General features: G+C 40.3%; 2 protein-coding genes across 2 annotated transcripts in view; one reads left to right on the forward strand and one right to left on the reverse strand.

Moving 5' to 3' along the window:
* Positions 1 to 414: 414 nt before the first annotated feature.
* dram2b (DNA-damage regulated autophagy modulator 2b) lies at positions 415 to 20,765 on the forward strand. The gene is made up of 8 exons (XM_084316509.1): positions 415 to 606; positions 991 to 1,166; positions 5,853 to 5,920; positions 8,974 to 9,116; positions 10,989 to 11,166; positions 14,232 to 14,314; positions 19,957 to 20,049; positions 20,236 to 20,765. Exons 1-8 carry the CDS (start codon positions 577 to 579, stop codon positions 20,356 to 20,358), a joined length of 894 nt encoding a protein of 297 aa, XP_084172635.1. The 5' UTR covers positions 415 to 576; the 3' UTR covers positions 20,359 to 20,765.
* An 883-nt stretch (positions 20,766 to 21,648) lies between these two features.
* The window catches only part of LOC311229669 (DENN domain-containing protein 2D-like), a gene marked incomplete at its 5' end in the record, with an annotated part of 70,216 nt that continues 63,908 nt past the window's right edge, over positions 21,649 to 27,956 (reverse strand). The window contains 2 exons of the mRNA XM_084315744.1: positions 21,649 to 22,340; positions 27,556 to 27,798. Coding sequence (XP_084171870.1) covers positions 22,252 to 22,340; positions 27,556 to 27,798 — 332 coding nt within the window. The 3' untranslated portion in view covers positions 21,649 to 22,251. The remainder of the gene's footprint in view (positions 22,341 to 27,555; positions 27,799 to 27,956) is intronic.

Below are 27,956 nucleotides of genomic sequence, written 5' to 3' on the forward strand. Positions count from 1 at the left end.
TAGACCCCGATATCTCCCACTTCGTGTCACGAATTGCGGAAGTATGGATGTGGGCGTTTCATCGAGTCAATGCGTGAATGCTTCCTAGTTGTAGCAACGAGATGTCCTCTGGTTCTTCCGATTCTTCCCACGTAACATGAATGCGGCATAAGACTTTGTTGTTGTAGACTTTGCTTCGCAATATTTTTTCACACATTTAAATTAAATGTATGTTATCGTGTTTATTCGTGCATGCGTTAATATTATTATTATTATTATTATTATTATTATTATTATTATTATTATTATTATTATTATTACTACAAGTTCCTGGGATCAACATAAACATAATTTACAAGTTATTTATTTATTTCCCCTCAGTGTACAATCCGGGTACTTGCTGACCACGCCTCTATTGAAAACCAAACAGGAAGACCCAATTCGTAGGACTTGCATGACAGGCTTTCATCAGTGTCATGTACATTTAATTATAGAGAGTATCTATACCGCGAATTCTGTTTTTATTATTATTTTATCTATAACTTTAATTTCCTTGACTAGAATATACATTTTTAAAGGTATGTGAGCAATGATGAGATGACGTCGAGAGAGTTTCGATTTCGAAGGGTGAGCAAGTTAACGGTACTAATGGATCAGTCGTGGGAACTAGTTGTTACTGTACTGTAGTTGTTAGGTTATTACCGGTAACGTTACTATCCATTAATTCCGTTGGTTTTCATCTTAATTGCTTGGCATGTTTCAAATACGTCTCGTTTTCTTGTTCACTTTTTATTTTTATTTTTTTAATATATTGCTTAATCTTATATCCCTTCCCCAACACGGTATGTTGAGGAACTGACATGCATAGTCGTTTCAAGGTGTCATGGTCATGGAGAAGTGGGACAATAAAGATAAAACAGAAATTAACTTGAACTCTTTTTAAAGACTGAATTTAGAACAGTAAACATGTCATGGGCAAACTCATCACCTCAGTCCTTTTGCACTTTCCAGTTGAAGACACCTCTCCAGCATCAACACACTCAAGGTGAGGAGGCCATGTGGTGGTTTCAACAGGGCCTGTGTATCCTACCAGTGGCTCTGGTCGTCTGGACAGCGGCTACGTTCATCTTTGCCTACATCACAGCTGTGCTGCTAAGACATGTGGACCCACTGGTGCCATACATCAGGTCAGAAACCTGCCCCATCCCAAACCGCCCTGTGCTTGTCTCTTCCCTGACGTTTACTAAGGGTTAGGGTTAGGGTTACCAAGGCATTCAGTAATGGACCACATTTGATCAAATCAACAGCCAATCAGATTTTTTATCTTTTTGTTTTAAAGGAACACGCCAACATTATTGGAAATGTGCTTATCATCTTCTCCAGAGTCAGACTAGAAGATATATACCAATCTCCTCTCTGTGTTCAGTAGAAAGCTATCCGGCTGCAAGCTAGCCTAGTTTAGCACAAATGAATGGAGGCAGATACGGACCAGCTAGCCTAGCTTAAAACTCCGGGAGAGGTGTTTTTGGCCAACAGCTAGGCTAACTGGTCCGTATCTGCTTCCATTCATTTGTGCTTATAAGCTAGGCTAGCTTGCAGCTCTATAGCTTTCTACTGAATGCACAGAGAGGAAATTGGTATCTATCTTCTTACCACCGTAAAGGTCCAACCCCCCCCCCCCCCCCAAAATAGACAGTCTCCTCCCCACTGACCACCGTATGTATATATTTTCTCCCCACCGTAATCGTATATATTTTTTCTCCAACCCACCCACCCCCTCCCTATAGTACAGTCTCCTCCCCATCATATGTATATAATCTCTGTTAGGATCTAACAGTACTGTATATTTGCATATCGTATATATGTCACAAATGTAACAGTACTATATACCTGTATGTCATGTATGTCCCCTATGCCATAAATGTCATGATGTCATGTATGTTGTGTATGTCATAAATGTCACTATGAATTGAAAATGGGGGACCCTGATGTAAACAAGACAAACGTCTTTCTCTGGTCTGCATCCCCTTAACACATTGACCGCCGGCGGTCGCTGTGGGCGTACATGGGCGTTTGTGCCAGCGCTTTGTTCAATGGAGAGAATGCAGTGTTTGCGAGTGCTAAAACTATATTAAATATTATAGCTATGGATCTAATAACGTTGTCGATTGTCAGTGAGTTTCTTCTGGTCAACATGCAAAAAACAGATAATTCTTTCATCCGTACATTTCCGTTTTATACCGTGGTGAATATGAGTATAGTTTGAGTGATTCTGAGTAATCCCAGGAAAAGACGCGAAAACAGCCCTTTAGATCCACTTATTACATTGCCATTTTTCGCCTGATTATCGAATCTTCCTGAAATCAATGCTAGATTATCGTTATTATGTCTCCTCATGCACACATGAAAGGGGGCTTGGAGCGGCGCAAAACAACGGGAAACAGCACACACACATTCCACACAGACAGCTTCGATCGCTGGAGAAAAAAATATCAGATCAACGCAAGATTGGATATATACTGTCCTTACCTTGTCTCTGATGTAATGCAAAAAAAATAATCCAATTATCTGATTGCCATTCCAAGTACTGGTCGCGGTAGTCCATCCCACGTTATCCGGCATTGCATATGAACGAGGGGGGCGGGGGGGCAGCCTAGTTGAGGCATCGTTGTAAACACTTGTCTTGCCGGAGTATTTAAACCCCGCCCGCATGGCTCAGCTCGGCCCAGAAAACAAACTACATCGTTTCAAATGGAGTGCAATAGCGGCCGCAAGGCGGTAGGCGGCGGTATTGACCGTCTACGATCTCAGACACATTCAGTACAGCATGCACAGGCTGCCCGATGAATTATGAATGGCAATAGCGAATAAAAGAAATACAGAGACAAAAACGTAGATCTACGTTTCCGGCACTCAAGCGCTGGGCCACAGAAACGTAGATCTCCGTTTTCGGCAACCAAAGGGTTAACAATTGTGTGTATTGAGCCGTACTGTATTGTACCCATTCTGCAATCTGTTAAATAAAGTTTTCATTCATTCATTCATAACTGGAGAAGACGGTAAGCGCATTTACCATAATGCTGGCATATACCTTTAACACTTTCAGTGCCACCAGGTGGCGCCAGAGTTGGCGCTTGAATGCCACCATCCACTTTAATGTTAACGTTAATATCGCCTAATCTATGTTTTAAATTATGGCTATGTGTCTAATCTGCCCGTCGCTTATCAAAGAATCATTTTCCAGTCAGTGCTGTCAAGGCAGATTGGTTTTTTATCGCTTCATTTCCGTTTGAGAGCATTTTGAAAAGCACCCGTTTTGAGGTAAAAAACAGCCCATTCTGGGCCATTCTGTGATAATCGTCTTTTACTGGAATATTCCAGACCGTTGATATTTGTCGGCCTATTTATGAATAGTTTTCAAATAAACGCTAGATGATCAATATTATACGTACACGCACGCCCATTCGAGCCGCGCGCTGATAATAGCCGTGTTCATTTCCTCATGGATTTTACAGTGAAACCGATAGAGGACATTTCACAAAACAGCTTATATCTTCATCAAAATGAGTCTGATTATCCTAACACTGATAACATAGATTCCTTACCTGACATCAGATGGTATCCAACTGGTATATTCCAATTCCTGATCACCATTCGAAAAAATCGATAAGTGTATAGATCTAACGTGATACAGTAGAATTCATGATTCGCGGCGCTCAGAGGATCCATAATGAACTGTGGTAACCCCGGCTGCATCAGTGAACTGGAAAATGTGGAGTACAGGATTTTTTTCCCCATCCATTTTCATTGAGTCCATTCCAAAATCCCTTATGTCATCTGGGAGACGATAGGGGGCGCTTTTTTCCACATCTGATCGCCGGCGGCTCTCGGGTAGACTAGGGTAGGCTCGCGTGATGCAATATGATTTCAGATCGCTAAAAAAAAAAAAAAAAATCAGAGAAATCTTGTGAGTGGCTTTCAACGTAATATTAATAATTCAGAGAAAACTCGTGAGTGGCATAGAAAGTGTTAACCAATAAAGGTCTCCAGTGCCAGGTTGTGTTTTAAGTGTCTCACTGTTTTATGGTATAAGGGTGTTCCCTTATTGTAGCTGCAATATTATTAGGATGTCATAAAGTGAGTTCTGAGTTCTATGTCATTTGCTTTATTTTATGTGATGCTTTAATGCAATTATAACTTAAGTGAAACTGGGTACGCACATTTTCAGATTCTATACAAATTTGATTTGATTTGGTTTGATTTAAAAAAAATTATATGTTATATTGTATTCATAATAAGAGCTCTAATTTCATATACATATATATACATACTTGGTTTGGCTCAGAATCTTTTTTTCTGTCAAAGTCATAAACAATGAAAATTAGCTTTGAACATTATGCTAATAGCAGTAGCTATATCATACCACCAGGTAAACGGGCGAGAGAAGAGAGAAAAAGAATGAGAATCTTCAATACAATTGAGTATATTGTATTAAACACAATTATTTAAAATGTTTCTATTCTGTATTGAAATCGTTACATCCCTAAGTGGAACCTTAGCTTAAGTCAGTGGTTCCCAAACATTTTAAATAAGGCCCCACTTGGGTAGTTGGAAATATTTTCGAGCCCCACCTAACCTAAGGCTAAGCTAGAATACATTTTAGGCTATAAACATGCCATTTCCTCTACTAACAAGACAAGATTAACATAACAAGATACAAAGACACAAGTATAGTTGTATTTGAAAATGAACAAAAGCTTGGCAAATTATCCTGTGCCACTGTGAAATAATTAGGCCTAATTAAAAATGTAGTTGTAGACCTACAGTAGGCTACTTACCTGAGTAGGAGATTTATGCTAGTAGTAGGGCTGCAACGATTAGTCGACATAATCGACGACGTCGATCATAAAAACTCGTCGACGCAGAATTTTTGCCTCGATTAGTCGTAAAAAAATAATAATTAATATTTGTTTTTGTTTTTTTTAATATATATTTTTTTTGCACTACCTATCTTTGTGAAAGTGGCTTCTCAGCTCTGGTCCAGCTGAAGACAAAGCAGAGGAACAGATTGGACATTGAGCATGACCTCAGAGTTGCTTTGTCTACCATCAACCCAGACTTTGAGACTCTTGTCAGGAGCAAACAACATCCCCAGTTATCCCATTAGTTCCCTGGGATGTTAAGCTAAGAAGTCTGCTAAGAAGGATATATTATTTATTATTATTATTTTATTTCATTGTGTTTTTAGCCCTAGTTGCCTACCTCACACAGGTACTGTAGGATGTTGCAAAAAGCAGCAGTATGCCACTATGCCCACAGCTCTCTGTCCAATGAGTTTTGATTTAGTAGCTGACGTACTTGGGTGCTCCACCGCTTGTCTTTTAGCTGTTACCAGAAACTTCTCCATTTCGTTAGATTCCTCTCACAAATTCCTCTCATGCAGGCTAGCAATCATTCGATTGGACAATAGCTAGCTAGCCTGAAACACAAACTTACAATGCTTTACAATAACACTTTTTGTGGCTAAATGTATTTAGGCTTCTGAATGTGCTCTGTATAAAGAATAACACATGACAGTCAGTTAATTTTAGTTGACATTAAGTTCATTTTCGTTTATCAGTTTTGGTAGGCTAAATTAATAATTTTATAAAAAGAAAAAATGTATATTATTTATTTTCCACGCAGTACCTCCGCGCCCCACTATGGGGTCGCGCCCCACACTTTGGGAACCACTGGCTTAAGTGGTGATAAACATCTGGGCACAGGTATGAAACAATCAACTACAGTTAAACCACAATACTGTAACTTTGAGCACTTTATCCTATGTTTGGGAACTGACTCTTCTGTTTTTTGTTGTTGTTCCTATTTCACAGCGACACAGGAACTATGGCCCCGGAGAGATGTGTGTTTGGAATTATGCTGGACATTTCAGCATTCCTAGGTAACACATTCCACATTTTCGATTTAATAATACAAACATCCCATAAAGCACTGCTTCAATGGGAGTGGGTCCCAACCTGGGGGGTTGCTAGGATGTCCAGACGGCTACTAATTTTGAAGCAATAGAATCAATTTAGAGAGAATCGAAGAATATGCACAAAATGTTTGTGTAGTTCTCTTTTTTCCAGTATGGTTGACTGTAATCATGCCTCATTTATATACAGTGGTAGAGTAGGTAAAACACTGGAAAAGCACAATATTAGGCGGCCGAGTGGCGCAGTGGGCAAGGCGCTCGCCACTAACGCAGGATATGCTGGTATGCGTCTCTACATTTCGTAGCCGCATTTCTGCAGACCCCTCTCTGATTGGTTGAGCGAAGCCCCTCTATGATTGGTTGAGCGTCATGTGAGCGAAGCCCCTCTCTGATTGGTTTAGCTCGTTACGCGGTAAAAGGCGGATGTAATGTTATCATATCAAGAAGATAAGCAGAAATGTACTACCAGATTCGCGTATAACGTTGTTTATTTCCCGTGACTTCACGGTTTATTCATAACGTTATGCACATTTCACAACACAGCCAGCTGTTAGAAACTGTACATTGTAACATTATATAACATAACGTTATGTTATTTCGCGGTTATTTCGCGGTTTATTCACATAACGTTATATTGTTTACACTGTCTTTCTTCTATTATAACCCTCCCAAATCATATTCAGAAAGTATCACAGAGACTTCTATTGACCAAGGAATTAGTTATTATTTCGCGGTTTATTCACATAACGTTATATTGTTTACACTGTCTTTCTTCTATTATAACCCTCCCAAATCATAATCAGAAAGGCACACACAACATATTCCAGTTAACGGTATATTTTTTTAATGATTCGTTATGGCGTAATCAATACTTCCATGCGTATAAATTGCGTTCGCGACCTCCATGTTTTGGGGGTAGTCATCAGAAACCTCGGATCCGGGATTCGCTCCCATCCGTCGGGCAAGAACTGTGGGTTTTCAGCCTCTCTCTCTGGAGCTTAACGGAGTTTCTGGAGGAGCTTGTCGCGGCTCATGCGCATGCGCACGCTCAACCAATCAGAGAGGGGCTTCGCTCAACCAATCAGAGAGGGGTCTGCAGAAATGGAGTTCAACCAATCAGAGAGGGGTCTGCAGAAATGTGGCTACGAAATGTAGAGACGCTGCTGGTATCGAGCCCAGCTCTCAGCGTTGCTACCGGCTTGGCCGGTCGTTCATACTAACACAATTGGCAGTGTTAGGGGTGGGAAAGCCGGTGGGTGGAGAATCGGGATTGGACGTTGTGGACAGCCACTCCTACAGGTCGGTTGGTGCGCCTGTACAGCAGAATCAGGAAGTATCGGGGGCAGTGTGAGCCTCCCACACGTTACTCCTCGCCACTGAGAGATTGCGCTGAAAAAGTGGATAAAAAAAAGAAAAGCACAATATTACTGTACTACTGTTTCCAAGATACAGCAAAAGACACCAAAGGATTATGTTTTTGTTGATATATATCTGATATATCAGCACATAGCAATTGTTGTTTTGCACATAGAAACCACTGTCTCCTCCATTGCCATGTACAAAACCATGTTACAGGCAGACATGTTGGAGAACTACAAGGCTTCTATTATGGATAGCCTATTATTAGTATTATAAATTGCATTTAGAATTTTATAAAATTAGTTAAGGGGTCCTCAGTAATAAAGGCTGGGAAGTGGGAACAGTATAGAAGCCAAAAATACAACAATTTATGTTCTGTATTATTGTCCTTGCTAAGCCATCATCATCATTGATAGTGTAAACGGTTGGCAAAATGCAGAATGTCAACATGCATAAATGGACCTATCTCAAACCGCCCTATTTTTTGTGATGGGAGGATCAAGAAAAAAGGGCAGGGTTTGATATAGATCAATTGAATAGCACTAGAATGCTGGAAATGGAAATTACTTCCTTTCTATTCGCATAGGTACACACAGCACACACGAACTGCCCCAGTGTCTCAAGCCCTGCCTTCTTTTATTGATCCTCCAATCACAACTGTTGCTCTGAGTTTGTTTGAGATAGGTCAATTGGATTACCAATGTAAACTGAATGTAGTGATGATGCCTAGTGGCATCAACATGTGATGATAGAATTCTTAGATCTCAGCCAAGTCTGTGTTACTAAATTAATTCAGGAATGTGTTTGTCTCCATTCTGCTGTCAGCCTAAAGAGGTTGATTACAACACACCTCAGTACAATTTCCATATGAAACGGAGAGACCCACAATTCATGCTTGGACACATTTCATCACATTCATCAGTCTATTCAGTTTAAGGGGAAGACCTATACATGTGGAATCCACCAATGCATCACGTGAAGCACTGCCTATGTTTTGGAATTTCTGTATATTTGTGAGGCCATAGAATGTCTGTGTGAGCTCTTACACCCAAATGAGGTTTATATATTCTAGCATTGCTAGAAGGTCTGAACTGAAATTAAAACATTCAAATTAATTTGGGTGTGAGAGCTCACACAAACATTTTACAGCCTCACAAAGTCAGGGCTCCATTCATTGTCTATGGAGCAGCCCCAGATTTTACATCCCAGTTATGTCACCGATTGGAGGGTTCTCTGATTTCTAGCTTTAGGAGAGTGTGGTGCACATTCACAAATACTGACTGAACTGTCCTGGGCTGGGACACAGGAAGAACATAATGTGAATTCTTAAAATGGGTGAAAATCCCTTTGAAATAATACATACGTATCATTATCGCCAGCAGTTGTATTTGTCTTCAACATATAAGAAAATAATGACTGTAAGAAGAACAGTATTCCCTGAGGCACATGTTAAACTGAAGGTATAGTATAACCAGGGGGCAGGAAAAGTGGAATATCACTTCTGTGGTGTATTGACTTCAGAAAAGAGAAATGCCACATCATTTGCCTTTTACAATTGCTTCTAATGGTTAAAATCGTATTGTAATCCATTAATCGTTCTAGGCTTCATAAAGTAATGCATTACCCACTGTGGTTTACAATGTATCTGGTTGTGGGTGCAGGCTTGGCGACTACGTATGTGCGCTACAAGCAGGTGCAAGCTCTGACGGGAGAGGAGGAGTATAAACTACATAAACTCAACGTGATTGGCCTGGTCCTGGGCTGGAGCAGCTCCTTCGGCATGTGTGTTGTCGCCAACTTCCAGGTTAGTGGGGTTGATTGGTGGTTGTGTCCATGGTTTTGTCATAAATAGATCCATAGACCCAAACTGACACAGTAACAATAAGCACAAGTTGAAGTTATTTTACGTATTACATGTTACTTAATTACGCAGTAACAATAATTTTGGTGTGTTTGTGCGTGCGTGTGCTCATCATATGTGCGTTCACTGTATACGTATATGTTTTTGTGATTGTTCTATATTTCTATATTTGAATGGTTTGATTCCATAATGATATTATTCATACATACTGAGTAAAAACGCCACTTAACCATTTGGTAGTGCGGTAGTGAAAGGGTTAACCCTGTGAGACCTACTGAGGGGGGATACAAGGTCAACAGTAGATGACATAGGAGTGTTGTCATCTGGGCTTGGGACATTATAAACCATCTGATGGCCGTTCCCAAACCAAACATCTCATCCGTTCCCAAGCTCCATGATGTGTGATAGATTTCTGCAGCAAGGTTTGGGTCGATACCATTAGTTAAAACAGATTTGGTGCTTTATGAAACCATTTTTGACCACTTGAAAACCTCAAATAGACCACATAAAGTGGCTCAGAAATCCCCCTTACTGACAATGCATCTAGACAAACCATGCACTCTCGTATTGGCCCAGGTCTCTACTAGTTATGGGTGTAAAGGTTCATGCTGTGATTAACTTAGAGGGCACAATAGGTTATTTTATAGAGTGAGATACATTTTTGAAAATGTTTGTCATGTTATTATCACACATGAATGTAGTAGGCCACACCCAATTTACTGTATGCAATTCCATGACTGTTGACCACACTATGCAGAAAGTGCATGTTTTTGACCCTAAACTACATGGGACTAAGATTATTGTGGCTCCATTGAGCTCATTGTCATTCAAATATCTTGAGGTGAAAGGTCATTGGACCATGCTAATTCATGCTAAACCTAATATGATATTCCTCAAGGGCTCTAGTTTCATATGAGAACACTATCTTTGCTGTAGCTTTAAAACAGCCTCTGAAAGATAGTAATGAATTTTACATTTAAATACCATATAGATAATATTGCCAGCAAACTGAGAACAAATTGGCTTCTTGTCCAGGAACAGAACTAGCTTTCCAATGATTAGCAGAAAGAGGGTCATTGAATCTGTCTTGGATTATGGAGATGTGATTTATAGACATGTTGCTGCTTCCACTCTTAAACCCTTGGCTTCTGTATATCACTCAGCCCTCAGGTTCATCACCGGTGATAGTTGTAGTACTCACCACCAGTACACGATACATTGTATCATGTACAGTAAGATTGGGTGGTCCTCTCTGGCAGAGTGATGCATTTGCACTGGCATGTATTTTTAATATATAAACGCCATTGTTGGAGATCTTCCACTTTATATCACTGAATTATTGGACTGGACATCTGGACCTTATCATACTCACTCCAATGTCATTAGTATCCTTTGGACAGTTTAAATCTTTAATGACCAACTATTTCACCCTCGTCTGCAGTTGTTCTTAATTGTTTTATTGTTGGCTTTCTTGTTTTTATTTTAGATTTATTCTGCACTGTATTTTTCTCGACATCACTGTAAAAGAGAGTTTACTCTCAATGATCCTTCAAGAATAAATACAAATGTAATTCATTAATTAAATGTTTAGTCTCAGGGTTAAAATATATACCCTGAGATATACCTCACAACTACAGATGTTTCCATGCTTAGTAATGTTGCTGTATAGAACAGCTAACATTTAAAATAATATTCCATAGAGTTTCACACATTCATTTCAGCAAATATTTGTGACGATCAAATTCATAATTTGCAATATAGCTATAACTATGTGATGCTGATGATATTCTGAATATATCTCTCTGTTGAGTCCAGAAAACCACGCTGTTCTCCATGCACCTGTTGGGGGCAGTGATGACATTTGGAGTAGGCGCTCTGTACATCTTTGTCCAGACCCTGGCATCACTTTACATGCAGCCGCATGTCCACAGCAAGAGCGTCTTCTGGGCCCGTCTCAGTGTAGGAGTCTGGACCCTGGCCAGCGTCATCAGCAGTAACCTTACATTTTATTTGATCATTTCAATCAAAGTTTATTTTATTCATAGCATTCAATCACAGACATTGTGGTCGGCAAACAACAGGTGATTATCATTAACAGTTTGAGTGCCAGCCGCCGTGTCCTATTTACCCTGTTGCGTGCCACCACCCACTTCAATGATAGCGCTCTCATATTTGCGAACGCATAAACTATATCTTAAATTATGGCTATGTGTCTAATATGGCCGTCGCTTATCAATGACTTGTTTGCAGTCAACATTGTCGAAAAGGATTGTTTTTTAATGGGTTCATTTCCGTTTTATACCATTTTTAAAAACGCTTGTTTCTTGAAACTTCCAGAAGATTCTGTGATAAACGCCCTTTACTGGAATACACAAAACACGTTATTTATGAATCGTTTTCAAATAAACGCTAGGTGGTCGAAACACAGATTCCACGCTGTTCTGATGGTCCACAATGAATCCGATCGGCTCGAGTTACATGCCTGAGAAGTAAAATGTGGAAGCAGTATTTCTTTCCCCTATACGTTTCATTCAGTCTAATCCAATGGGGTGCAGTACCACAGGGAGAGACGATAGGGGGCGGTTTTTTCCCAATGGAGCTCAGAGAGTTCCAGTGGTAAACGGGAGGCTAGATTGATGAAATATGAATGGAAATCGCTAATAAATATAAAAAAAAATAGATCTCTCGTCGTTGGCACTGAAAGTGTTAAATGACACCTGTGGCCACTGAACTATGGTGGCATTGTGCCTTTATTGTTTGGCAAGACAAGTGATGAGAATACTGAATGAATAGGGGTGACCATGTATAATAAAAACATACATTTAAAAGAAAACGCTTAAAGGAGCTGTAAGTGATATTTCTTTGTTAAAATAAATGGTCTACATGTTAAAATAATAGCTCTACATTCTGACAGTCATCACTGATGTGTTTGGTCAGTAACATGGGTATCTCCGCTCTGCAGTAAACAGTACAATACCACACTGCAAAAATGGTCTGATAAAAATAAGAAATGAAAACACATTTTAAGAAAATGTGTTCTTGAAACAAGTAAAATAATATGTCAGCAAATTTGGCTTGGCAAGATTTCTTGAAATAAGTGAAAAATATCTAGGGTTCTCTCTCCTGATTGGATAAAGTGGGAAGGGATACTAGAACATTTATTTTCTGTTTACTGCAGAGCGGAGGGACTGGGAGACTCATGTTACTGTCCTCTATATCAGTGATGGCTGTCGGAATGTAGAGCTATTTAACCCTTTTCTCGCCAATGACGTGTTACCACGTCATTCCTCGCCATGCGTAATCTGCCAATGACGTTTTACAGCGTCTTTGAGATCAATATTTCAAATTTCTGTCATGGTATTCACATTTCACCCATGGAGTCTTGACTGGTGCTGTCAACGCTTCAATACCGCCACCTGGTGGCCGATCGGCGAGTTGCCAAAACCGGAAGTAGCCGGAAGTACTTAGTCCGTCCGCTATTCCGTCCGGCCACTCGCTATCGCTCACGGGACTCTATCCAGACACCGTGCATATCGATCCGTTGCCATAACTCAATAAACAACATGATTGGACGTATATTAGTATTATACAAACCGGAACTGGATCACCTAGATCAACATCCCATAATAGTGATCTTTTTGCTCCAGTATCATCCCCCATCGCTACGAGGAAGCTGCCGTGAGTTTCAGCGTTTTTGATTATTATTAACCATACAAACTGCTCTGATCTATACTGTATATCACCCATACTACATGAATCATTTAACGTCGGTCATTGCATTACATAATAATATCACTTACAGCATCTTTTAACACATTCACGGCCAGTCATTAGATGGGCCCCATTCTAGGAAGGCCAGCGTTCCCATAACAAACGTTCACTGTGCATCACGTTGTTTGTAGAGCTAAATCTATATTTTATATTATAGCTATGCATCCAATGTCATTGTCAATTGACAGTATGAACCTTCTGTTCAATATGCCATAAAGAAATAATTTTTTCATCAATATGTTCCCGTTTTATACCGTGATGGATATGAGTGTTATATCGGAATGATCTGGGATAATTCCTGCAAAGCTAGTTATAAGGTGCTAAGCTAATAACGTTAAATCAATTGGCGTTTCGTCCCTACACAAGCTAGAGTTAAAAATCCAAATGCATATGATCGGTATTATGTTCCATCATGAATGCATGAAAGGGGGGGGAGCGGGGGAAGTCGTTTCTGATTATTGATTACCAATAACGGCATTTGTTATTACCATAACATAGGATGAGCAGGGGGGTGGCTATGAAATCCTTGCTCGATCAAGCTGAAATTGACGTCAAATTGCTCTTACCTGTGGCCGGTTGGATTCCAAAAAGAAGTTATTTGATCGCCATCTGCTAGACCATATGTCCATTGGCTGATGCCATATTCCTTTACTGCATAATGAATTCGGCGTCGCAAAAAGTATTCCAGGCGATCGGGTGAAGCCCTCGCTTCAGACTAACAAAAAAGTCCGCCCGGAGCGTAAAAAAAGGTGACACAAAGTGTGCAACAGGGGAAACTGCATTCTCGAGACAGCGCCAATACCAGGATCTGGCCGGTACTGCACTTTCCGAGTCCCAATATGCCTTTTCCAGCCAAAATACAGCTATGTGACATTGAATAGGATATTAAAATCGAATAAAAGAAAAAACTAGTTAAAAACGTATATATACGTGATTGGCCGTCAAGCGTCGGCTCCCAATCACATATATACGTGAATGGCCGGGAATGCGTTAAAGGAACATGCCAACATTATGGGAAATGTGCTTACAGTCTTCTCCAGAATCAGACAAGATAGATACCAATTGCAGTCGGATAGCTTTCTACTGAACGCACAGAGGTAAGCACATTTCCCATAATGTTGGCATGTTCCTTTAAGTCTGATGCAGTTCTGTAGGAAGATAACTCATCTTCATCCCCCAGTACAATATACTGTATATACTGTACATACACAACAACAAATATTACATCTTGGTTACATAGTACTATGCTGTTGAGCCGTGGATCCTAACAGTGTTCTCTGCTCTCAGTGTTTGTGTCGTCAGTCATCATGTATAGCAGTCTGCCTGGGGTGGATGTCGCTCACAAACTACACTGGATCCCTGGCGAGACGGTTAGTGGTTGTGTGTGCTGTATGTGTCTGTCTGGACACTGTTTTGTGTTTTCTTTACCAATAGGTGAGGGTGTAGTGACACAAAACCAGAAAACAGTTTGCCAAAATAATCATATTTATTTACAAAAACACCGCAACACAGAGAGCAAGGAGGACTACCAGTGGCACCAAATCAATACACAAAAAGGAAAAGGACCCCCCCCCCCCCTTTACAGGCGCTGTGCTCCCATAAGTACAGGTGGTGGTGCTCACTCTAAGCTGGTGTCTCTAACATCAGGTCACCTACGTGATGCAAAAAATGTCCTCAATTGTCCCTGTGTGCGAAACAAAACGTTAATATACATGAAAGACAATAACCATAGGCTGGGTGAACAGGGAAACAAATGTACAAATACCAAGGTTAGGGTTAACAGAAATGATACCGGTTCACTAAACAACAAAGAATCAGAGCTTTCACCAACTCTACACAAAAGACACAGCTCTACTATAAAGGCTAACACAAAAGATATTTCTACTACTTAACAACAATGAACCAGAGCTTTAACCAGCTCTACCAAACATACCCCAAAAGCAACACACTAAAGATAAGGTTCTAGAAACCACCAGCGCAACGAACCAGAGCTTTCACCAGCTCTACCAAAAGGCACCAAAAGCCAGAGCTCTGCCACCAAAGACACAGCGACAGTTACCACCAAAGACACAGAGAGCAAACTGACACAAAGACTGGAACATATGAAGGGGTGTGGAGTAGGGCTGGGCGATTCTTGCTAAAATGTGAATCACGATTTTCCTCCCTAAGAATTGAGATCACGATTCTCTCACGATTCTTTTTTATTTTTATTTTATAAAAACATTTATTGCACTTTCTTAACACTTTGGATGCCAGCCACGCGTTTTGTCGTTAGTTCATGCCGACCCTTGAGTGCCCGCCAATGCTATATAGCGTCTGTTTGCCGTTTTTTTTTATTGGCGATTTTAATTCATATTTCATCAATCGAGCCTCGGGTTAGTGCTGCAGAGTCTCTCTGAGCTCAATTGGGAAGATACCGCCCCCTATCGTCTCTCCCTGTGTAACTGCACCCCATTAGTTCAGACTGATGCAGGGGGAGTGGTTAGTTTGCTCATTTTATTTTTCAGTCAAGGCATCTGAAGAGACCAAGTGATCGCCGGCCCTCAGAACAGCGACGATTATGTATTTACAGTACCAACACTAATCAATAAGCGTGATCGATATTTGGAATGGCGATCAGGAATTGGAATAATCTTTTTGGATAACATCTGATCTCAGGTAAGGAATCTATTTTATCAGTCTTAGGATAATCAGACCTGTTTTCACGGAGATATAAGCTTTTTCCCTATGCGTGTGTGTGTGCGCGGTGATTCCTGATCAGGAAATGAGATAATCGATTTTCAGCCCGCCTCTATAGCGTACATAAGTACACATATACTATCTATAATCTAGCGTTTATTTGAAAACGATTCATAAATAGGCCGAAAAATTACAACGTTTTTGTGTATTCTAGAATATTCCAGTAAATGCCGTTTATCACGGAATCTATATATTTTCCTTGAAAACGAGGGCTTTTCAAAATGCTATAAAACGAAAATGAACCGATAAAAAAACAATCCGTTTCGACAATGTTGACTGCAAACAAGTCATTGATAAACGACAGGCAGATTAGACACATAGCCATAATTTAAGAGAGAATATGCGTTCACAACGCTATCATTGAAGTGGGTGCTGGCATTTAACAGGGTTTTACCATGTTCACCAGTGGTAATCAAAGTGTTAAACGGACAACATAACATATATCAATGTGCTTGACTTAACATAACTTATATCTTAACTTATAACAAAGTGCTTGACTTAAACTTAAAAGTCTCTTGTAATACAAAATAACTACCGGTAGTCTCTTTTCCTCTCTTATTTTAGAACACTTAATCAAAGTGATTCACTTAAATGCTGCTGAACATAAAAAAAGACTAGAATGTAAAATGTATGAATAAACTTAGTGTGATTGCTTCATCAGTAATGAATGTTCGGTTATGGCTTTAGAATGTTCAGAGTGAAATAGGATGTTCGCTTAGGGCTTTAGAATGTTCAATTATAGTTTTAACATGAAATAGAATGTTCAGTTACAGCTTTAGAATAAATGATAATACAAATAAAACCTCATCACGCAGTTCTGTCTCGACTGTCTTTCGACACTGGGTGTACAGTAGTGGTCTGCAAGGGCCTTGAAATAAAGCCAGAGCCCTGCCCGAGCCCGTGAACTTCAGGCCCTGCCCGAAAATAAGCCCGACTGTAAATAATATTTTAAGCCCTAGCCCGCGTGAAAACCCGAAAAAAAATTATTATTATTATTAAAATATAATTTTTTTTGTATTTGTTTTAAATATTCTAAACACTTTATATATTAACTTAATAAATAAACAAAAACGAAAATGTCCAATAGGTCTGCCTAAATAACGCATATCACGCTAAAAACTAAGAAGCATTTATGCCTCCCTCCCAGTGCTCGCTTATAGAGCAGCCTCGTAAAACGTATTGAAGGCTATAGAATCTTCTTTGACACACACACACACACACACACACACACACACACACACAACACACAATAGCCTACTCAGTCACTATAGGCCTACAAACAAACAGAAATCAGATTTCGAGCATAGCAACATAATGAAAAGCACAACAAAACAGGTAGCGACCCAGCAAATAATAAACATCACTCACCACTACGTCAGCAACGCGTTGAACAACTTTAACAAAACTTCGCCAAACGGCTACATACATCCAAGTACAAATAAAACGTTCGCCAACTGGCTATATTCCAACACAACCAATCGAGTTGTCCCCGGCGGCTCGGCCTGAGTTCTCCCTGCGCGCTGCGGTAATTACATCCAAATGTTTCTCTGATGACAGCTTGGCGCAAAAGAGAAAACGAATCTTAAGGAAAACGAAGGTTATCCTATAACCCTAGTTATATGTTAAAAAAATCCTGAATTATTTATTAAAAAAAAAGCCCTACCCACCCCGAACCCGCCGGGCCGGGCCCCGTCGGGCCTGGGCAAGGTTGCAGTGCACTAGTGTACAGAGCAGACAATGCAACATTTGAAAAGTACCTGTTCCACCCCAGGTGAAAATCTGCATAAAATGTATACCTAGGTAAATGGAATATTGCTCCACTTCTACAAGGGCTATTTGCATATTCTTGGTATCTAGGAACATCTATGGACCTCAATGAATGTATTCTCAGTGTCAGAAATATTGTTTCTATTACTAGGCTTGCTTAAATTGTGATGAAACAAAGGAAAATATGAATTATGATTTTTCTTTTCATCTTTGACAGTGAATAAAACCATGATATTAATGACCAAACTTAAAAAACTGCCACTGAGCTCTTTCAGTACCCTCTTGAGATCATGTGTACAAAAGATCTAAGGAAATTAATAAAGGGAAGATGATCAAACTGAAGGTTCTGTATATACAGTACTGAATTCTCCCATCCGGACCAATGCAATTTGAAATATTATTATAGAATATAGAATATATGCTTATACATTACCTTATTATAGCCAATTCGCACATTTATATATATATACATATAGTATCTTTCAAATGGCCGAGTTCAATTTGGATATAGTATCACCAGGCGTGCATAATAACAGATACTGATATTTACTGTAATCGACTGTACTATTTTATTTCCCCCACAGTGTAACCATTTTGAAACAAATTTCAGATCTAATTCTTCCTACATGGTAACAATAGTGGGGAAACTGACTGCGTTTCAATATTTGTCAAAAACGTTACCTTTTGTAGCTTATCGCGAATCATAACAATTATTGACATAATTCATTCAGAACACTGAACTTTGAACCCCCATAGAACTTGCCAGGAAATGTAGATCGGAGAAATTCCAACGCTGGCAGATAGCTAGCGATCTCCTCTACAAAATGGCCGCAAAAAAGCTTCAATTCCCATGGTTCAACATTTCCATTTCCGGTTCCGGGTCAAATTGGCGATCGCAAATAGAAAACTTAAAATGATATAAGTACACTTTTAACCTATTGCTAAACTATTGCCAACCTAACGTTTTACATTCTACATGTATTTGTGACATAGTAGTGATAATAATACTTGAAAACGGTTGATTTTAAAATCACAAATTATTTTGCATCTTCATAAAAATAAGCTTATAATTTAATAAGGTCAAAAGGGGTCGGTACCGACCCCGTCGAGTGGAACAGGTTCGCACTTGTCTAGCGTCTTGATCATTTTCTTAAACCCCTCGTTTTGAACGGTGTTGATTGACTTGATGGATATGACGATGCACTGTATAACGTTTGCGTTATTGAGGCTTGTGTGGTCTGACGGCTGGGATTTTGTGATGCGGTTGTCCTTCATTGCTAAATCATATTCGACTTTATGGTGACGTTTGAGGTGGTTGTAGAGGTTGGTCGTGTTACCTTACGTTGCTGCGATGGTGCCAAAGCATTGCTTGCAAAGTAGGACTCCTCCTTGTACATCATCGTCGGGTTTAATTAAACCCGAAAAAGTTCCATACACTGGAATGTGCTCCTTTTTGCGGTATAAGCACAGTAGTGGATACATCACTCTCCCTCACCACCGGGATTTTCTTCAGTGTCGCTAATTTCTTTCTTTTTTCTTTAGCTTGAAAATGTTTTGTCTTGCTTGTTCGACACGTGCCGTTATGTGTGAGCTCAGCTGTTTACTCAGCTGAGTAGCCTGGGGGGAGGGGCATTGTGGGGAGAGCAGCGGCAGTGAGCGCTGTGTGAGTGAGGAAGAGACGATAATAGGAGCAAGTGTTTTTAATGCAATTGATCTCCATTTTGACGCAAATGCAAATACATCAGAATCGCCGTCATTTAGAAATGAGATCGCATAGGTCTATGAATCGAGATCGCGGTCTTTTTATGATTAATCGCGCAGCCCTAGTGTGGAGGTTGATTGCAGAGTGCGATCAGGTGGTGCTGGGGAAGGACTGAGGTGCTGATTGACCAGCTGGTGCTGGTGACTGGAAAGGAGATGCATCTGGGAAATCAGATAGGGAGACACAGGAGGAGAGACAGAGGACAACAACAACCAAAACAATACATGCCTACATAACATAAACAACTCCCCATATATATACAATAGCACAGCGGCCGTAACACTGTCCTTAACCAAATTAAATTAATTCAAATTCATAGCCAACTAATAGTAAACTAATTTGTCAGCTCATCGTAAAATTAAGCCAAAGCATAAGGCCTTAGTTGATCAAGACATTGTTATTTGATTCTATTCAGTTTTTTGAATGCCTTTTTACATGCTGAATGAGTTATTCCTGACAAATAATAAGTACATCTCTGGTAAGCACTATATTTAAAGAAGTCCCTCTTCATAACTGCCTGTGGGAAACACAATTTTACTGATTACGTGACTAAAATGGGGCAATGTTATTTGTGTTTAATCTACCACAATAGCCTCTGAGTGCGTGTGAAATAATTGCTGATACCCTCTTCATGTATACTGACTGACTACACAATTTTATATCCATACAGTACATGTCCTCATAAGCAGATTGTGTGATTTGATCTGTTGATTCAAGTGTGTGTGTGTCTTGTGTGTGTTGCAGGGCTACACAGCTCATATCATCAGCACCATCTCTGAGTGGTCACTGGCTCTCTCCTTCGTCAGCTTCTTCCTCACCTACATCAGAGACTTTCAGGTACACTCTCTCTCATCCATCCCTATGTTACCAATGAACTACACCTTCCTGTGTTTCTCCTGCAGACCGTTTCAGTGATTGCAGGGTTCTCTCTCAGACTTCTAGCTTTAGGAGAGAAATTATACTTCGGTGTAATGTACACAGTCTGATGTCTATATGTCCTTTCATGTTTCTCCTTTTGTAAAGAAAATAAATTTACGAGCAGAGGTGAACCTGCATAGCAGCCACCTGTACGATTCACCATACTACAACATCACAGCGCCAGTCAACCAGTCAGAGACGTCACCGCTTTTGGCAGGAAGCATCTGAGCAACCAAGTGCTTCCCTACCAAGGAGATTTGATGGAGAAGGTGTCACAGCCATGAGACGACATAATAAATTGGGGTATTAACGCACACAGTTAAAACAAACCTGCACTACCTATTCTCTACCAGTGCAGTTACTTGTGTACCCCATCTCCCACTGGATGGCACTGCCGTTACAGAGCTCTCTGTCCAATGCTAATGTAATATGCCAGAAATCAAAGCAAATATATATGTATGTTTTCATACATAATTTATTTCTCTATAATGATGAATGATTTTAAACATTTTTGTCCAGTCCATGTTTGAACATGCACTGCTGTGTAGTATTTCCTACAAACCGCTAGATGGCACCAAAGACTACTGTCTGAATAATGTGGGAAGGTTTGGTTCTTTGTCACAGGAAACTGACACTGACATTAACAAAAAATAGGGGCTTTAGTGATATGGTTATTTACTATATGTAGTTAGTGATATGATGGTTATTTACTAAATGGTCAATTGTATTCTGTAACTGATGTTTGAGAGAGCATATTTTTATTATAAATAGGTATAACGATTTAAGTATATAAATAGGGTGCAACATTGGGTACTTTTTATCAACTTATCACGTTTTCAATGCAATTCTACCTGTAAATTGTGCACTGTACACCCATCATGCTTTTGAACTAAACATTTAGGTTAAATAAATCAGTACTTACCAGCCATATACAATGAGTCTATACCATTAAACATTGGTCAGTGTATGAACACACTGAGATTGCCATCAGGGTTGGGAGGTACACCATGTTTACAGTAGGTATGGATCCACACCGAATTGTGTTTTTACAATGCCATTAACAATTGTTATTGTATTTTAGTTTGTAAAAAAAAAAATGTACATAACAAGCACAAATTTGCAATAGCTGCAACCTTTTTGCTACAGGCCACTCACATTGTCACTCCCACTTTTAACCAATTGACATTGACCAATTTCAGCCCCCTAGGGCCACTAGAGTGGAGACATTTGTGTGGACCAACCAACTGGCAGTGACTGCAGTTAAAAAGTGCACATTGCAGTATTTCAATTAACCATGTGAATTTCATTACAAAGAAAGCACATCCAAAATATGTTATTTCATTTTTAATCCTACTACCAAATGCTTTACATCATGATGTAACTGTAATGTAACACTGTTGTGCGACACCGCTTTTGACATGAATAAAGATTTTACTAAAGGGTGCGATTGTATGATGTACATTATGTATCATGTTGAATTTCAGTTAAGCAAAAAAGACCGAAATATCATTCACAAGATTGTATTCACATTTTATTAAAATAAAAAGTGCTCAACATCCTTCACATTTTGGTAGCTAAAAACTGACATAATAATAATATATCAATCTTTGGCACATCACTAGATTTTAGTTACTCATAAAATATTAATGAAATACCCGAGGTTTTACGGATAATGTTTTAATTTCTTTATTTTATATAATATACACATCTAAATAAATAAACTAACCAAAGCAAAGGGAAATCACAATAAACCTAATATACTTCACTAATCACACATGCAGGGTTCTCGCGGGGTCTTAAAAAAAGAAGAAGAATTTTAGGCCTAAATCAGTCCCGTCCCCCAGTATACAATTATTTCTTTCGTAGTAATTTCCTTCATACCTTTTTGCCCATATGGGCAATGAAATGGGTATTCAATTATATTGCTATAAGACAGCCTTAAATGTAACTTTTTTAAGCTTGCAGGAACCCTGCACATGATTTGTCTCGGATCTCCATTCGTTTTTATAAGTAAAAACAGCAGATAGGCATTCCTGCTAATGTAGCAGAAACGCGGTGGTGACGTCAGTGTAATGACAAACACGCGTTATGTCTGTGATGGAACAACATGAAGAGTCCTGTTCACACCACACGTCCTCTCAGCCAGCCACTCTTTGCTTTCTCTTTCTTCTTCTTCTCTTGGTACTCTGACACTTTCCTGTGGAAGAAACCTGAAACACAATGCAACGAAAGATTTGTAATATTGCTTTGTTGAAGAACTGATTTCACTTAAATCACTCACTCAAGTACTTTGTACTTTAAGGAATGTAGTTCTTCAGATGTTATGGGAGATATGTGTAAGAGGGACCTAGTAGGAGTCCAATTTCCACCACAGTTTCTCATGATGCATTAAGCTTAAGCAGGTATAAGGGATAAATTGGAGATCAGAAACTTAACACTACTTGGCTGCATCACTGTTGTGCCCATAATCAGTGAGGTACCGGCACTAATGTTACTGGTATATTATATTTTACCATTGTATCTTCGGAACTGCTCCAGTAAGACAGCTTTGTACGATGTGTGCTGATTTAGAGCACCTTGCTTTCATTCACCCATTAAGACACTTAAAAACAGTCAGGGTGTGATGCATACAATCCTTGGTACTGAGAGAGATATGGGTGGTTTTCGTTGTGATTATAACAGGATAATTAAGTGTTTTAATTTTTTTATCTACTTTTTCTCCTATTTTTTTTATTTTATTTTGTATCCACTTTTTCTCCTTTCTATTTTTCTCCTATCCCAATTTTTCGCTGTGCCAATTCTCCCCTTCCCTGTCTTGAACGTTGCTCGCATATGCCCCCCACTGGCCGGTTGTAGGGAGGATAGAAGCCTTGCATCACGTGTCCCCTCCGATACACGAGGAGGCAGCCTGTCGCATCTTTTCACCTGCCAGCGCAGACTCATTGGCGAGGTGTAACGTGTGGGAGGCTCTCACTACCCCCGCCATTTCCTGTCTCTGCTGTGCAGGCGTCCCCCAACCGACCTGTAGGAGTCGCTGTCCACAACGTCCAGATTACCACCCATCGACTTCCACCCACTATCTCTGCCAATTGAGTTAGTATGACGGCCGGCCCAAGCCGGAGGCAACGCCGACAGCCGGATTCGAACCCGGTGTCTCTTGCGTTGGTGACGAGTGCAATGTCCGCTGCGCCACCCAGCCGCCCTCCTCCTATTTTTCTGTATTTTTCTCCCATCCCAATTTAGTCATTATGCCAATTCCCCCCTCCCCTTCCTGGTCGTTGCGCGCATTTCCCCCCCACTTGCCGGTCTAGGGAGCCCTGAAGTCTATCACATGCTTCCTCCGATACATGTGGAGACAGCCAGCAGCCTCTTTTCACCCGACAGCGCGGACTCTCACTGGGGAAGTGTAACGCGTGGGAGGCTCACACTACCTCCCCCAGTTCCCTCCCTCGCTGTGCAGGCGCCCTGACCGACCTGTAGGAGTCGCTGTTTACAACGACCAGCACCCACCCCACCGGCTTTCCACCCGCTGCCACTGCCAACTGTGTCAGTATGGACGACCGACCAAGCCGGAGGTACCGCGGCAGCCGGATTCGATCCCACTGTCTCTGCGGTGGTAGACATAATTAACCCATTCTCTGCCTGGCTTATATCTATCCTAAACCATCCTCTGCCAGCGCTATTTGTCTATGGAGATGTTCACCTTCTTTGCAGGGCTATAACTTTTTAAATTGTATTGCTAAATTGACATTATTATGGCCCATTCAACATCAATTATCTATCGTTCAGGATGTAGGAATGTTTAACTTTTTCATTCACACATTCATACTAAAATACCGTCTAGAGTATAAATATGTTTTTATCGTTTTCTGCAGTATTTCATAGAACGTGAGATATAGGCATAAATGCATATATTAGATTATCAAATGCAGTTTGATACCGATCCATGCTATATTAAAAATGTCAACTGTACATGGTCCTAAACGTCATGACTGATCATCTGCGGGTGAACGGAGGGGGGGGGGGGGGGGTCGTTTATAATTCAATGACCGACGTTAAATGATTTATGTAGTATGGCGGGTGATTTGATCAGAGCAGTTTGTATCGAAAATGATAAAGAAAAACGCTGAAACTCACCCCAGTCTCCTCGTAGCGTTGGGCAATGAGAGTGGAGCAAACAGATCCCAATTATGGGATGTTGTTCGATGCGATCCATTTCCGGTTTGTATATTACTAATACACGTCCAAATCATGTTGATTATTGAGTTATGGCAAAGATCCATATCGACGGTGTCTGTATTGAGCCCCGGGACGATCACAGAGTGGCCGGACGAAAATAGGGGACGGACCGAGCTGCAATGGGCACTTCCGGTTTGGCAACGCGCCGATCGGCCACCAGGTGGCAGTATTGAAGTGTTGCAGAGTTGTGATGGCTCAGACAGCATCAGCCAAGACTCCGTGGGTGAAATATGAATACTATGACGAAAATATGAAATATTAATCTCAAACACGTCTTACGGCGTGATTGGCAGACAACGCATGGCGGAGAAACCCGCTTAACACGTGATTGGCGGAGAATGGGTTAAGTACCGGTATGTTAAACACCTTTAATTCGGGCCTTTAACCTCTTAAGCCTGAGCCATATTTTCAGAAAATTCACCTAAAAGTGCATACCTAAGTAAATGGAAGATTGCTCCACTTCTACAAGGACCATTAGCATGTTCTTGGTATCTAGGGATATCTATGTATCTCAGGGAATGTATTCCCAGTGTCAGAAATATTGTTCTGACTATCTGTTACTATGCTTGAGTAAATTGTAATGAACCAAAGAAGAATATAAATTATTAAAAAAAAGACATGTTTCCATCTTTGACGGTGAATAACACCATGCTAACATTGACCAGACATGAAAAATTCAGCACCTTCTTGAGATCAAGTGTAAATCTAAGCAAATTAATAAAGGGCAGATGATTTACAGGGGGTTTTGTAGATTCTAGGGCTGTCCCCGACTAAGGATTTGTATAGTCGACTTGTAGTCGTCGAAATGAGCCGATAGTCGACTATTAGTAGACTGTAAAAAAAATAACTAATTTTTTTCTTTTATCATTCCATTTGGGCTGTGGGGGTGCTTAATGTCTGAAGGAGTTGAAGGAAGGCTTCTTGTTCTCTGCGAAAGCATGCAATTGGTCCACTGATGGATACATCTTGATATTTGTCTAGTCTAGTGTGTTCATTAGATGGGTGAAATCCTCTTTCAGTGCCTCTGTGCCTGTTTTTTTAGGCAGTTAGCCTCTGGTATGCATGCCATTAGCGTTAGCCACGCTTCTAGGCCTCTTTGCTTTTGCATTTGACTAAGAGGTTGGCAGTCGACTACGGCTCCTTTCGATCGATTAGTCGACTATTCGACTAATGGGGGTCAGCCCTAGTAGATACAGTACTGAATTGTGCCATCCGGACAGTGCGGACACACAATTTAAAATATGAATATAGAATATCAGGCCTATAAATTATCTATGGATATCTAAACATCTATGGATCGGGCCAAATCTCCCAATCTGGATTTTGTACCACCAGGCGCCCGTTACAGGGCAGCAAAGACTGTGAATGAAATCTACTGTAAGTACAGTTACTTTTTTATAATGTCCAATGCTCTGCCATTTTTCATCAGATTGAGACATGTTTTTTTTCCTAGACGTTTACAGAAAGGTAAAGAAACAAACAACGTTGCATTTTATGGCAATGTTCAGGTTTGTTCGACCCGTGAGATATAATCACGAAAATAATATCAGAATCTTTCGGAAAGAATATTTTCAACAGCTTTGACAGATGCTGGGTAGTGTAGTTTTATGAAAGCCTGATCTGTGGGCTGTAGTTGAGTGGGGATAGGGGAGGAGTTACTATTGCTGGCCACACCTTTCGGTTCTCACTATAAGTTACTATACAGCCAGGTCCATAAATAATGGACATTGACAATTTTCACAATTTCAGCTGTTCACACCACAATGGACTTGAACTATGCTTTAAGTGCAGACTTTCAGCTTTAATTTGAGGGTATTTACATCCAAATCAGGTGAACAATGTAGGAATTACAGTTTCTACATGTGCACCCCCTTTTTAAAAGGGCCCAAAAGTCATTGGACAAACTAACAATCATAAATCTAATCACTTTTAATACTTGGCTGCAAATCCTTTCCAGCCTGAAGTTTGGAACCCAGACAGGTTTCGTCCCTGGTGATGCTTTATCGGGCCTCTACTGCAACGGTCTTCAGTTCCTGCTTGTTCTTGTGACATTTTCCCTTCAGTTTTAACTTCAGCAAGTGAAATGCATGCTCAATTGGATTCAGGTCAGGTGGTTGACTTGGCCATTGCATAACATTCCACTTCTTTGCCTTAAAAAACTCTTGTGGTTGCTTTCACAGTATGCTTCGGATCATTGTCCATCTGCACTGTGAAGTGCCGTCCAATGAGTTCTGAAAAATGTGGCTGAATATGAGCATAATATTGCCAGAAACATTTCATCCTGCTACTTTTGTCAGCAGTCACATCATCAATAAATAAAAAGGGAACCAGTTCCATTGGCAGCCATACATGCCCACACCATAACAATACCACCACCATGCTTCACTGATGTGGTATGCTTTGGATCATGAGCAGTTCCTTGCCTTTTTGAAGTTTGAGTTCTTAATCTTGTTGTACACAGTATAATGGCAATAAAGACTATTCAAATTCTAAATTAAATTAATTCTTTCTCCACTCTCTTCTCTTCCCATCATTCTGGTACAAGTTGATCTTTGTCTCACCTGTCCATAGGATGTTGTTCTAGAACTGTACATGCCTTTTAGATGTTCTTTGGCTAACTCTAATCTGGTCTTCCTGTTTTTGAGGCTCACCAATGGTTTACATCTTGTGGTGAACCCTCTGTATTCACTCTGGTGAAGTCCTCTCTTGATTGTTGACTTTGACACAGATATGCCTACCTCCTGGAGAGTGTTCTTGATCTGGCCAACTGTTTTTTTTTCACCTGGGAAATATGTACCTCATTGAGAGTTGACAGCAACAGATTCCAAATGAAAATACCGCACTTGAAATAAACTCTAGACCTTGTATCTGCTCCTAGTAAATTAAATGATGAGGGAATAACACACACCTGGCCATGGAACAGCTGAGCAGCCAATTGTCTAATTACTTTTGGTCCCTTAAAAAGGAGGCATATATAGAAATTGTTGTAATTCCTACACCGTTCACCTCATTTGGATCTATATACCCTCAAATTAAAGCTGAAGGTCTGCACTAAAGCACATCTCGTTTCATTTCAAATCCATTGTGGTGGTGTACAGAGCCAAAATTACAATTTTGTAACAACCCCTCTCCTATATCCCCTCAGCTCCAACCCACACATCAGACAAAAAAAAGATATGTGCTGACCTTCCTGTGTGGCCGGCTCTCTCTCCACTTCCTGGATGAAGAGGTCAAACATCTGGGTCTTGATGAAGTTCTTGACAAAGTGCCGGTAGGACTTGGACTCGGATGCTTTGCAGAAGTTCTTCTTCTGGAAGACCCCAGGCTGACCGGCGCCGCTGCGCTTCACATGGGCAGAGAAGTGACCCACTGTCTTGACAAAGAAAGAGAGAAAGGCCTCAGACACCACAGTGTTCAACTCCTCTGCACCTGGGGAAGAGAGAAAAGATATACATTAAGATTAGGAAAAATAATCAATGTATCAACATGATTAATTAACCCAGAATTTCCCCAAGGGGATCAATAAAGGATTATCTTATCTACTTTATTAACATACAGTTGCAATAAAAATTATTCAACCCCCATTG

This window comes from Notolepis coatsorum, assembly GCF_963971535.1.
Source record: "Notolepis coatsorum genome assembly, chromosome: 6".
NCBI classification, from domain to species: Eukaryota; Metazoa; Chordata; class Actinopteri; order Aulopiformes; family Paralepididae; genus Notolepis; species Notolepis coatsorum.